At 35.8% G+C, this 14,441-nt stretch overlaps 1 protein-coding gene across 1 annotated transcript in view; it reads left to right on the top strand.

Moving 5' to 3' along the window:
* The window catches only part of RAB3C (RAB3C, member RAS oncogene family), a 116,782-nt gene that overhangs the window by 45,657 nt on the left and 56,684 nt on the right, over positions 1-14,441 (top strand). The window contains exon 3 of the mRNA XM_058043550.1: positions 10,779-10,897. Coding sequence (XP_057899533.1) covers positions 10,779-10,897 — 119 coding nt within the window. The remainder of the gene's footprint in view (positions 1-10,778; positions 10,898-14,441) is intronic.

Here is a 14,441-nt window from a genome sequence, read left to right as displayed (position 1 = left end):
CAGTTGTACAGTCTCTTTCAACTGAAATTTTATTGGGACTATCACTTCCAAATGAAATTTTTCGCCTTTTTCCCTTTCCCTTTCCCTTTCCCTTTCCCTTTCCCTTCCCAGGCTTGGCAGTTACACTTTCTGGTAAGATTGTGTTTTTTTCTCCAAAGTTTGATTTTAAAATTACAAAGTCATTAGAATTGCTAAATATGCTTATGCATATGCTAGACACACAGCTCTCAAACAGTCTGACCTAAAAGAAAAAGAGAGACCAAGGGCCAAATTAAACAGCAATTTAGATGATATCTGATTTAATTACGCCACTTTATAACAGAATTCCCTACAAAGAGAATGCAAATATAAGGGCACTGTACTTGAAATAATTCAAGATTCATAGATTAACCACACCTGACGTATTTAACTTCTTTTTATAACTCACTCTTTAATAGTTTACTGTTTTAAACCATAGCAAAATAACAGACATGATTGGTGGGTGTGCATTAAACAGTGTCAGCTGCTGACACATTTTCATGCTCAATAACTATTTTCTTGTGAGGAAAACCTGTGCTCTCTTCACTTACATGTCTCTCACCAAATATCAGGACAATAGAGAAGTGTTCTAAGCATGACCTTTGGATATGCAGCCATAGTTCAGAAGTATTTATTGACAAGCAAAAGAACAAAATGTCCTTTTGTTTTGGATGGAAATGATATATTTTTGCACAAAACCCCACTCTCACATAATGTAGTAGATTAAATTGTTGGATCTATTTGACATCTTTAAACTTTCTTTACTTAGTGAAGAGATTTTAGGAGTGCTTATAGTGTATCTAAGAGTTCCATCTTGCTTTGATGAGACTTTTTTTTTGTGACTTCGATCCAATTTAGAGTTTCCCCAAACTGGTAGATAAATCTTACATGTAGATAATTCTGGCAGCATATTGATAACAAAAGTATCTTTATATTATAGCAAATGTGTCCTCTTAATTCTAGCGCAAGGAAACCAAAATAATTAAGGATAAGGAAAAAGTGTTTTCCAGCATCTTGAAAGATTCGGTAATTAAGGATTGGCTTTGAAAGAACTAGAGTAGTCATTCCGAGTCTAAAAGACTTGGAGCCAGATTCGTGGTCTTTCTTAAATCGTGTTTTTGTCAATAACTGTCTGAAAGCCATGGTGGACTCCTGTGCAGTAAAAAAGGGATAACAAACTGTTGGAAAACAAAGGATTCAAAAGTGGGAGAGGTTGGTGGAGAGAATCCTGAAAACACACCTCTCAATAGCTCTGAGTCAGTGGAGGGAAGAGTCCCAGGAAGTACATGAAGGGACTGTGTTGCTGGTGGACAGAGGGTGGTGCATTCTGTGCTTTGGATGCATCACTGGTGAGGTTGTCCAGAAAATAACAAGTGCTTTTTCAGCTGAGCCTTAGAAAATAAAATACCTGCCTAAGGTCTGATAAACAAAGAACTTCCAGAATTTCCTGTGGTATCTTTATGCTTTCCCCAGGAAACAATGGTGCCACAGATGGAGAACATGCAGAAGTTACCTGTAGATCCTCCTACTAGGAATCTTCCAGACAGCTCTAAAGCAGCATTTTGTTCTCAAGTTAGAAAGAAGCTGTTGTAGCACTCTAGCACTGTAGCCCAGTATTTTTATTCTAAATCACCAAGTTCTGCCTTTTATCAGCCTTTATATAAGTTCTGGATGGATTGGACTTCTGCCATGCCTGAACCCTTCAATAAATAATGCATTTATAGATTTTTTTATTAAAGTGGGCAAAATGTGTCTAGTTCTGTGTTGCAAATTGTCTCCTTTCAGTTTTATAGATTTTAAATTCAAAGAAAATATTGTAAAAGTACAAGTTCATAGTAATTCCAGTGAGCCTTTAAAAATGTTTTTAAACTTAATATTCTGACTTGAAGTGCATTCATTTACTCCTGGGGAGGTTTGGAAGGTTATTAATATTTAATAGGAATGTTTCTGTAATTTGTTCCCAATGAGAGAAACTTCACTGCAGATTTAAACAGAGAGGCTTATCACAAGAAAGAGTAGAGGTGGGGAGAGAGTTTCTGGCAAGAAGGCTTGGTTTATGGTTTTAAAATGTCCTTTTTACTATGAGGTCATTTTTCTCTTGGAGTTGGAGTGTTATAAGACAGTGCTTCTAAAAAGCATCCAGAACAAAATATGGTAAGTTCACTGTTGCAATGAGGAAAGAGTTATTTTCTTAGCTCTCAATAGCCAAGTGGTGCTGTTAGCTAATCAGGGCACGAATATTTGCATAATATTGTAATATGATGGCACTATTATGGAAATTTTTTCAGTGCAATGAGCCACTAACATAGAACTGTTATCAAAATGGCTGGTCAAACTTTTTGCTATCAGTGGATCCTAATTCATCCTGAATAATAAGGGTAAGTTAATTAAATATGAATAATGAATATTAATAGAGAAAGCTGTTAAAGATGCCGAACAGGAATGAATAACAAGGGGAAGAGAAAGATGAAAGGTTATTATTTTGTGAATAAAAATTTCTAGAGAAAAGCAGTTAATCAAAAAGATTTTTAAGTATATATCAAAGTGTAGAAATGGGAAGAGCAGTATACTCTGGCATTCCAATATCCCTCAACATTGTTTTTATATCATAGTAGTCAACTTGTCTCTAAGGCTGTTAACTTCTAATATAGATCAGTGATTTTTTTCTGCTCACTGCTAAATGAAAGGCATCTATGCCTTTGTATGTTTCATCTGTGGATGAACCAGCTCTAGTTCTTATTCTTCTAATAGGAATAGGCATAGGTCTGACAGCATTAGGAATGACCTTTCCAGCCATACCCATCCCACTGTGTGACAGCCACTGTTTAGTGTCCAAGTTGCCACATACACTCCTGGAGTTTAAGGACACTCTCTAAAGTCTGAAGCTTGTCTGTAGTTGAGTATAAGGTTTTTAAGATTACTGTTCCTTGTAATGTTATCACAGATCTTACATTTCTTCTTCTTTTCATTGAAATGCATGTCCTTCTGATCAGCTTAGGCCTTTCCAAAATTCAATGCAATTTCAGTATTCTGAAATTATTTTGGGTTTAGCAAATATTTTATTGATAATACATTAATTTCAGTTTATATTAAAAGTTTTGTTGGTTTTTTTTTCATTATGCACCATGACACATTTTTGGTACCTCAATATAAGGATTAAAAACAACAAAAAAAACCATTGCTGTTCTTATACAATCTCAGGACTGGGAGCAGGAGTTTTAAAAAACAAAACATGACAAAACTAAGAATATCACATTTTTTTCATATGCTGCTTCCCAAATGGTAATGACTGCCTGTGAAACAAAGATAGTTGTTACAACTTTGTTGGTTTGGATTGTATAGAACCATTTTGTTTCAGAATGGTTCTCTGTTGCTTCATTATTTTACTGGAAAAGGTGAGGAAATTTTTACATTTTGATTTACAAGTGTTTCAAAATAATACAAATAGAAAGTTATCTCTTTTTTTTCCCTGTAGATGTGATGACAAACTGCATTTCAATATCCATTTACCCTTTAATGTGACTCTTAAATATACTTGCTACATGAAGTGTACTACTACTATATGGTACTACTACTACATGAAGTGAAAATTAGATTTTATAAGGTCATTATTTCCACTATGTGTGTTTGGTAGTAGTATATAACCCTTGATTTTGTAACACTTGTCATAAAATACAAAAAAAATATATATATCTTGAAAGCAAAAGCTGAGCCTTTCCAAAGAGAAATTCTTCTCAAAATTTAAAAGGAACTTTGGTAAAAATATAAAGGGGTATTTTAATTTGTTTTGCTTTTATGGATAATGCCAAGTTCTACTGATCCAATGCATGTCCGAAGATGGGGAAGAAGCACCGGAGGAATTAATCCTCACATCCAGCAAATTAGGACAGATGACAGTCAAAGTGAAGACCGGATAAAACTACGGCCTCTGGTGGGAAAAGAGGGGGCCGTGCACTGAAATGGCAGCAGGGTTCAAAAATTGAGGCCAGAACTGATGGCAGCTGAGGTCAAGTTCCACTGGGCTAGAAAGGAGACAGTGCCACACTGCTTTCCTCAACTTTGTGCGTCAGGAAGGCATGATAGCTGATCTGCAGAGAATGGACGTATATGTGAATCTTAAAAATAAAGGAGAAGAATGAACAGGAAAGGAGAAAAAAAGTAAATTTAAAATCATATTAATTTCAGGTGCAATGAGCAGCTCCACAGATGGAGGAAGTTAATATGTCAGTAAAGTACTTTTCCAGTGCCAGCTCTTCTAGGAGGGCATTCCTCCTTTCTAGGAGCCAGTGTCTCAATGCAGGCTCTGCTGTACCTTTGTCTTGCCAGCCCCTCAGGCCCCTTTTTGCCAGGCACATTGGAATAATATCTCTCCCCACTGCTCTGATCCCAGATATTTCCAGCTAGCCATGCCATGTTCCTGCATCCTTCCTGTTTGAGGAAGGAGCTGTCAGCTCTGATTTTGTGGCGAGTTATAAGGGTTAGCACATAAGGTTTGCAGGTATGTGTTGGCAAGCTCAGTAGCTGACTTTTCAAGCTCCAAATGCTTTGTATATATTTCTGCAAACACATGTGTGCATTCACGGTTACAGTCATATATTTATACAACTATAAATACGTGTGTGTATATATATATATACACACATATGAATATAAAAGGCAGACTTCCAGGGAGACAAAAGCCATGAGAAATTTGGAAAGAGCTGCTGACAGAGAATATGTACATAAACAAAGACTGAATTGACAATACACTGTGTTACATCTTTTTTATTGTACTTTAGCTAAAATAAGTGTTTTGAATGTGTGTTTTCCTTTCCTTGTTGTAAGGGCTCATCTGTCTGTATTTCTATGTGCCTGTTTGTTGAGAAACAGTGCTCCCGAGATAATCAGCTCTTCCTGCTCCAGCAGCTTTTCTCCCTGTCCTCTTTCTCTGTGCCCTGCCCTGTTGCTTCTGATATAAACCCACAGCTGCTGTTCCTGGGTGTTATCTCAATAGGATTTTTGCAGAGATCCTCTTTTACTCCTCCTTGAATAACTTCTTTGATTGTCGATTGGTTTTTTGTCTATTTTTATTTTTTAGAGTTTGTTTGTTTGTTTTGTGGTGGCTTTTTGGGGTGAAATTTTTTTCTTTAGTTGGTTCTAAGGAGTGGGGGGTGAATATTTGGCTGTTGGGTTTCTTTTGGTGGTTTTTGATTGATTGGCTGGCTGGTTGGGAGGGGTTATGGTTTGTCGTACTTTTATTTTGATCCTTTTTTTCCCTGAGACTCCAGAAATACCTGAGGAGAGATGAGAAAAATTAGAGAACTACATAATCTCTTTGATTGAGTATATAAATCACCTTAAGGTAGCAACAGCAGGAACGAAAAATGAAACTTGTTAGGGAGCTAAGGTTCTTGATTGCTGTGCCAGTTTTCTTTATCTTCTAAGAGTAATTTGAATTAGAAAAATTTGGCCTGCAAATTGAGGATTCACCCAACTCATATTTCTAATTTTATCTTTCTGTTTGCCTTGCCTTCAAATGATGTGGATGTGAAGCAGAGATATAAACACCACCCAAGAAATCCTTCTTTACTCGTGCCAGGTTTATGGCACATAGAACAAGCTGTATTATGAAATGAGTAAAACTTGTAGTGAGAAAGGGGATCTAAATAAGATATTTGTATGTTTGGCATACAGAACAGAAATGCAGAGGCACAGAATCACTTAAGCATGCTAAAAAATAAATTTTTGTTTTGCAGGCTGAACTCTCATGACAGGCTCATTAAAAGTTCTTGCTGCCAAATGCTGTTTGTTTCCACCTTCAGAAGGGCCAATGTTAATAATGAGCAACTCCCCTTGCAAGTTATTTGCATAAAGTATTGTTCCTGTCAGTGGTGCAGTGCTAGGTGAGGATGAGAGGGAGGGCACACAGCAGATGAATTCAAGTGTCTGATTTAACCCATTGCAAAAACCCTGGTGTAGTCTAAGCTGGTATGGAACATTCTTGATGAAATCTAGCTTAGCAGCATTTGACAGTAGGAGGGGTTTACTTCTGTTGAGTTAGATAACCGTACTTTGCAAGTAAGATATACAATATCCAGGATTACTATCAGAACCTTGGTTTGTATTTTGAGATTTTTCAGCCCCCTGAACTCTTAACTTCATGTGAAACATATGATTTCCTCTTGAGTCAGCCAGCTTCCTCTCCTCAAGTGTTTCTACTTTCACAGATGGCTATTACATGATATCTCTCCATTCCTCTGGGAACATTGTCAGCAGCTGGTGCATTCCCCATACAATAAAGCCTCCAATTATGTAGCAGTTCCACAGCAACAATCAGAATCATGGCATTATTAAAGAGAGGAGCACAGGACAAACACTGATTCATGTAGTTACTGTATAAACATCAGATCTTTTCTTATTGTTTTATTGTATGTCAAATTCCACAGCTTTCAGTTTAACTCAAATGAAGAGCTAAGGTAATGTGGAATTATTTGTCTGCCTATCATTTGATACATATATGATCAGGAAGAATGAAAGGAGAGTTGGCCAAAAGCATACCAAATTGGTATCTTCATTAAGAGGCAGAACCAGGTATTTTACATTCAATCTATACCTCTATTGTTCTTCTTTCCCTTCTACAGATGTATGTGCCCTGTTCAAGACTTTTACTGGTCCTTTTAGCTATTGAATCACTCGCAAAAAACAATGAATTTTTAAAATATGAAATCATATATATTGGGATCTGGAGCACAAAAATATTTGCAGATGACTAATTTCTATTATACATTTAAAAAATCACTTAAGAAAAGAAGCCCAACAAAGCATACTATAGGCATCAAAGCATAAAAAGGAAATCTGTGCAAGTATCAGATTCTTCCAAATAATCAGGACTGTGGGCTATTAGCTAATGTGCTGTATACAATGCACAATTGTATGGACAATTTCTGAAGTACTGTGACCACTAAACCTTATAATAATGTGATTTATTAATTAAAATCTGATGCTTACTAAAAAGATCCACAAAGATAGGATCAGCTAACCAGAAGTGAATGGAATAGTGCAGCTGAATTAAAATTGAATTTATGAAAGTGAATGTAATATTTGAAAATATTTATTGTAGCTGCCGAGTTTTCTCTGTGTGTGTGTGTTTTGTCTAAGATTTCTAAAATACTTTTTTTTGTCATTTGTGTGTGGTAGCTTTCATAAAGCATTCCCTCACCCTCATTCATGCCTCTCTGCATTTCCACTCATTTAATGAACAATCATCTGTTCTTACCAGACATTAACCACATGAATGAAGAAGACACCAACATGATATATGTGTCTTGTTTTCTGCTCATCAAAGATAAAAATGAACTGCCTTGTTTAAAATGCCAGTCAATAATATTCTTCCTCGGGCTTATTTTATTTCATTTGCTTAGAAATAAACATCAGTCAGTGGAAGTACAGATGCTGTATTTTAGAATTTAAATCTAAGAAGACAGTCATCTTAGACCAATTCTATGGTCTTGCCAAATAGACTAAGAAAACATAGCAGCAGGCAGTGACCCTACCTGAATTGGAAAAGGTTTTCTTCAAGTACAAGTATATAACAGTATCTGAGGATACAATCATTGTGATGTACAACTAGAAATATGATAAAATTGGGAAATCAATTCTTTTCTGCTTAGTTCTTCCATAAGAATAAAAGGTAATAAACAGATGTACATAATATTATCTGTTTGAAATAAACAAAATTAGTGTAGTAAAATATAATATTTAATGTTTAAGTTTATTATTTTTCTAGTATACTATCTCTCCTGTCAAATGGTATTTAAGTTCCTTGATGATCATATGAAAGGACCTATCCCTAGGGCAGTTATGAAGATATTCTTGTCTGAATACAAAGAACATGCTTATGAATGTGTGGGACATGAAAGTTGTGACAAATTGGTTATTTATATTTGGGTTCATTTCTTACATGACCCTAAAAACTTTACTGCATAAATTTCTCATTTGGTCTATTAAAATTTTAATTGCTTCTCCATAGGAAGTGAATATAATATAATAAAAAGAAGAATGTGATTACCTGTATTTGGAACTAATATACTCCCCTTTATTAATGGTCATCCATCTATGTCATGTATACTGAAATATAACTTTAGAAAATCTTTTTATATCATCCTATTAACATAGCATTAGCTATGAATTTAGAATTATGAATTAGAATTTGAGAACAACTCCAAATACCTAGTTCCTTCCCAGACTGACAAAGTTGGGTCTAGACAAAGATCTTCTGTCCCAAAGTCCGTATGTTTGGATCTTCATCTGCAGCTTCCTGCCCCTTTGTGTAAAATCATTTAAGGATTTTATCATCTTGATTTGATATCCTTTAAACTAATTTTTAATTTTCCTTATTTATTTTTATAATCAAGAGTTCTGATGCCCACCCTACGTGGCTTTACACTGAACAGAAAATAGTTGGTCTCTGGGACAGAAAGCATCATTGACTAATGACTTTATTGCTAGGACTTTTCACTCTTATCTGCAGGTGGGCTTCAGTGGAAACTACCCAGAGCAAAATAAAATTGTCTTCAGTAAGAGTGGCCTCCTGCTTTTCACACTATCATACATTCTAATCAAGCATGTCTCTGACTAAAAAACAAGCAGATAGACACTGATAAAATTTGAAAATCCTCTCCTGGACAGGCTGAATGCTTGCTGTGGGCCATATTTTGTGTCTGTGCATCCCAGATGTTTTCTCTAATAAAAAAAAAAAAAATCAAATAAATGAAACCAACAACTATGAAAAACCCCAAAAACCAAAACAACAAACCAACAAACAAAAAAAAAAAAAAAAAGTGGAAAAATCCCACTTTTTTCATAAATGAAATATGCTCAGGTTTAGTGCACATCTTTATATTCAGGGACACCAGAACATCTGGGAGCAGCTATCCAAGCTCCAGACCACAGCTGGTAGAGGCTCAGGCTGTTCAGAGCATAAACAGACAGTTTAGATCTGTCTGGCGTTTCCCACAAAGATGTAACCAAACGTCATGTGAGACCTGCTAAAGTCTAACTACTACTTCAGCTTTCCATCTTGAATCATTGAAAACTACATCAAAGCACTTACTGTAATCCAGGATGAATAGGAATCATATATTCTACCTAATGTTGTTAGTTTCAGTGATGACCTTGGATTTTTTTTTTTAATCTAAAAGTCTTTTCTGTTGCATGTGGAATCTCCTTTTATTATTTTATTAGTTTATCAAATAGATGATATATATGCAGAAATGGAGGCCTACCTAACCTATTTTTCTTTTGTTCACAAGGGAGTACTTCTAGACTGGAAACTATTTCAGAAAACATACCAAATATGTTTGTTGCTGGTTAGTCTTCTTTGTAGAAAGACAAATTAAATGGATTTATCTGTTTAATTTTCTAGCTATTGAAAAAACATTGGAAATAATTATATTAATTTTCACAGTTTGTTAAAATTGAATGTGCACAGATGATCTCTTAATTACAGGATTGCACTGAAATATGTTTCCTGTAGTGCTATTAATATTAATGGCTTAAAATATTAAATAGATAGGTTGGAATATGAAATAGTTATGTATTTCCTGTATTTCAGTTATTGCTGTTATGTCTCAATTTTAGTGCAGACATAGGTGGTTGTGTTACAGAAGCAGAGAATAGTTAGTGTTGGGAAAGACCCCTGGAGATCAGTGTGCAACCCCTGGTCTAGTGTGGGGTCCCCCAGAGCAGGTGACACAGGAACACATCCAGGTGGGGGTTGAGCATGTCCTGAGGGAGGGAGCCTCCAAAACCACCCTGGGCAGCCTGCTCCAGTGCCACCCTCAATGTAAAGAAGTTCTTCATCAAGCTGAGGTGAAACTTTTCATGCTTAGTTTATTTATGGCCATTGTTCCTTGTCCTGTCACTGGGCACCACTGAAAAGAGTTTGGTACCAGCTTCTTGCCACCTGTCTTGAAATATTTATATTATATTAATAAAAGCATTAATGAGACCTGCTGCCAGCCTTTTTTTCTCTAGACTAAACACTATTCTGGATATTGCATTAAATATATTAAAAGCTAGTTGCTACCCTGAAAAGTTTTTAATGGAAATAAGGAAAGCAAGGAGTAGGAGATAAGACTTATATTTCCACATTTCTTGCTTTAAAGACAGTTGATTAAGATGAGGGAGAAAACTGGGTTGAGGTAAGGGACTGCTAGCAATTTTTTTTTTTTTTGCCAGATATCATCTTTGTTTTAAGAGCACTGCCATACAGTCTTTTTTATTTTTTTGGTCAGCAAAAAGCTTATTGGTGCTCACTGACATGACCACCTGTGGAATAAAATTACAAGAACAGAGCAATTAGCCATTGCCTTTTTGTTCCAGATATTTCCTGGCTTCGGGAACCATCCTTTTCTGTAATGAAGGTCCTAAGGATGCTATCTTGTTCCAGCATTTTATCGAGATTTTACTTTTGTCACACTGGAAAGGTACAAGGCAGGATCAGAAGAGAAAGTTCTTACTCAGCTCTCAGGGTGAATAAAATGAACCACTAATGATTCAGAATATTTGGGTTGACAGGGGGCCATGCCTTTCTGCTGCTCTACACTCTACCTTCATAACAGAGTTGATATGTCCCTCCTGTTATGATCCAGTGCAGAGTTCTCCTATTTCTACTTATTCTCAGGATTACAGAGCTGTACAACAACACTTGCTTTTCTATAAAAGAAAAAAAAGTTGTCAATTTATGTGCAATGTAAAAATTTTGTTTGTTATTGTTTCAGGACACAGCAGGCCAGGAGAGGTACAGAACAATTACCACAGCTTACTACCGGGGTGCAATGGGCTTCATTTTAATGTATGACATCACAAATGAAGACTCTTTCAATGCTGTGCAGGATTGGTAAGTAAAAATTGGAATTTATATTAAATAAATAGAGAGTACGTATGATATCACTTATCTGCTGTGATAGTGTAAATTGTTTTGGAAGACTTCCAGTTAAATGCTCAAGCATTCCTATACCTGAATATATGGTGGTGGGGTTTTTATCAGTCAGGAAAGACAATAAATATTTTTAAATGTTTTGCATATAATTAATTGTAACCATTGTGTTTTCTCTAATTTCAGTTCATGTCCAATATTGATACTACTAAAACCAGAAATATGCTAATATGGAGATTAACTGCTAAGATACCAGAAAGTGTTTCCATACTTTATGGAATAAAATGAGATACCATGTTTGAGCATAATTTTTGAATTTAATTTTTTTATCTGTAGCTACATATACATTGTTCTGTCCATCCTGTTAATCAAGTGTTGAAGTGAGTGAACTTTATCAGAATAGCAGAACCCCTAGAGTGGATGGAATTTGTATTAACCTGGTGTTATGTGAATGTACAGATGTCTCCATGAAAGTGGAGATATCATTTTAATCACATGAGTCAGTCAGCATCCAGAAAATTTAAATCTTTTTAAAGTAAAGCTAACATAAAAGGAAAGCCAGAGTTTCTTTCAGTGATTTTTTTTTCCTTTATGAATTATTTTAATATCCAAAACCCTCTCAGCGATTTTCTGAGTGATATGAATAACATTTGTCATGTGTGCTCCACATGCTGTCTTGCATATAGTTCCCACGGGACAACTGAGTTTGAAAGAGGATTTTGTTTTGAGTTTGTGTGGCTTGTTCAGTAAGTTTATTTGGCTTTTTAAAATTTATTTTAAGATATGTTCTAGTGTGTACTTTTTTCAGGACAGACAAGCTCAGAATTCAAACTTAAAATGTAATGATGCTGTGATGCCTGTTTTTAACAGAAATTATTGCCCAGCATTAAGCCATCCAAGAAAAATAATTTTCTCTCTTTCATACTCTTCTAATTATCATTGTGGTAGAAGGTGTCACCAAACCCATGGAACACTTTCCCTCTCCACACCTAGTATTTTTCTTGGTCTGTATAAGATGAGATTGGTCATTTATCACTCTGAAAATAATAACTGAAAACCTTAGCTTGACTCTGCTGCAGTGAAATGGGATCTTGGGTTGACTAATGCTTCCCATGTAAGCACCAGGGATGTAGTCATTTACAGTCCTCCAGGGGAAAGGGCCAACTCCAGACTGTGTCCCATCATTTCTTCATCAAGTTATCTCTATGCCTCTACAGAGGCACATGTGTGAGCAACTCCTTCCATTTTTGAGAGAATCTATAAGCTTGCATGAGTAGTATAGATTGAGTAACTATCTTTGGACAATTGACTGTATCTAAGTGGAGTCTGTTTGATACTTCAAGTGGAAGGAACCTTTGCTCTCCCTGAGTTATGACAAAGGGATATTTTCCCCATGTTTTACAAGCTGGAAACATGGTATAATTACTTGCTATTACACATTTGTGACTACAGCTCTGTTCAACAGCATAAGACACCTCCTAGCAGGAGGTGGCTGAAAGTGTTAATTCATAGATCCTGCTGCAAAAGCTTAACAAAAACATGAAATCAAGGAGTACACCAATCTCCCATCTGAACCTGCAGATGTGACTGCCAGTGGCACTGCTTTCTGGCCCTGCCAGATGAAGCACCTTCTTGTTTTGTCCTGTTTTTCATTGTCCATGGGCTGATTCTATTCTAGCACTGGGTTGATAATGTCTTGTCTGGGACCAGCTGTGGTCTGAAAATTTCATTGTCCCATCTCCAGGCAAACCAGATGGCATGCCATGTATTATCTCTCTTCCTCTAACACAAAGACTCCTTTCATAGCAAGTGTAAATATGAATACTTATTATTAATTTTCCCACCTGTTTGTTTTCCACTTTCCTAGATCTGTTATGTTTGGCACTTTTTCTCTCCTGGTAAAAAGTAACTAGGCTTCATGCTAATTAAAAAGAAAAAGTCACTGTAAAATAAGACAAGAAAATATTTTAAAGCTATGGAGTTCTTAAATAGATTAATTGTGAAATATGATTTTCCAACCAGTTTTATCTAGAAGTTTTACAAAGAGTTGACAGCTCTTGCAGAAATTTGGTAGAAAGAAAGAGTTGCAGTATTATGTGTCGAGAGCTACTGAGAAGTAATCTGCATGATGAAAGGAAATGACAGATATGCTGAGTGCCTCACTTGTCAGGATGAGACATAGAGTTGCCTGTTATTTGTATTTTTAATGTCATAAGCTCAGTTGCTGTTCTGCTGTTCTTCCTTTTTTCATTACTCCCATCTCACAGTTCATAATTAATTTTGATCAGCCCTGGCTTCAATTTTTATAGTAATTGCACAACTTGCTTCTGAATGTGAGAAAAGTTAAAGAAAACTGGCAGTTACCAATGCTGCAGAAATGCAAGTGTGGCCATGTGCAGGTATCTATGTCTTTCTGAAAGTTACAGGCAGAGAAAGCAAGGGCTTTTAAGTCCTTTTGGGGCTGAAAGTGCTTTTCTCTGTGATAAATGTGCCTCTCTAAGCAGTGGTGCCTTTTCATATGCATGGACAACAGATCAAGTCCAACTTCAAATCACATCACATCAGCTTCAAGGCTTGATCTAGAAACGGCACTGCAGTCAGGACAATGAATCTAAAGGTACATTTTAGGTTTGGATAAAGGACTTTGGTTTAAAATGTGTGTTGGGATTATTTTTTATATTGAAATAATTTTTTTGCAGCCTGAAAATATGACTGACGTTACTCCTTTTTAACTACAGATATAGATAAATAATAGTTGCACCTCTAGAAACCATATCTAAGTTAGCATGTATCTATTCAACTGTGAAAAATTCTCTATTCAATGCTACTATTAAGATTTTATATTAAAAAAATCGGTATCCATAATTTTTTCTATTAGCACCTATATGTGTAATATGTAGCCAAGAATTCAGAGAGAGCGGATTTGTGCTGAAAGTCTGTCTGCTAGCAAAAAGAGCAAATCAAACATGCTTTGACTCAGCAGTTCTATGGAACTCTCCCCAGGGTCTGAATCTGCCTTTACTAAGAGGCTTTTTCTATCAGCAATGCAGCTAATGCTGCAAGATGTGTACCTTGAAATAGCTTGATGCACTTTGGTCTTGTCATCCTGAAAATATGAAGATTTTGGAAATGGATATATTTCCTTTAAATAGGAATCAGTTGTAGAGCATTATTTTCTGCTTGCCTGAGTTTTAAAGTAGAAAAAAGTTATAACCAAATAGCCTAAATTTCCCATTTAGTTGATTTTTTAAGACAGCATCTATATGTTTCAAGAAAGTGGCCTAGTGGGATCTATTTTCTTTAGAAATTCCTCCTAATTAAATTTGAAGGAGAAATAGGTGAATGTTGAGAGTGGCATGATGCCACCTCAATGTGTAATTTTTAGTTCAGTTCTAATGTCACAGTGCTTGCATTAATTCCTGTTTTATCCTAGCACCTGTAGCATCTACATTTGCTAGCCTTTTCTCTCTATACATTTCACTTGGCGGTGCTATGCCACTTTTCA

The sequence above is a fragment of the Melospiza georgiana genome, chromosome Z, assembly GCF_028018845.1.
Source record: "Melospiza georgiana isolate bMelGeo1 chromosome Z, bMelGeo1.pri, whole genome shotgun sequence".
Classification (NCBI taxonomy): domain Eukaryota; kingdom Metazoa; phylum Chordata; class Aves; order Passeriformes; family Passerellidae; genus Melospiza; species Melospiza georgiana.
The sequence above is the reverse complement of the archived record's forward strand: the minus strand, read 5'-3'. Positions and strand labels throughout refer to the sequence as shown.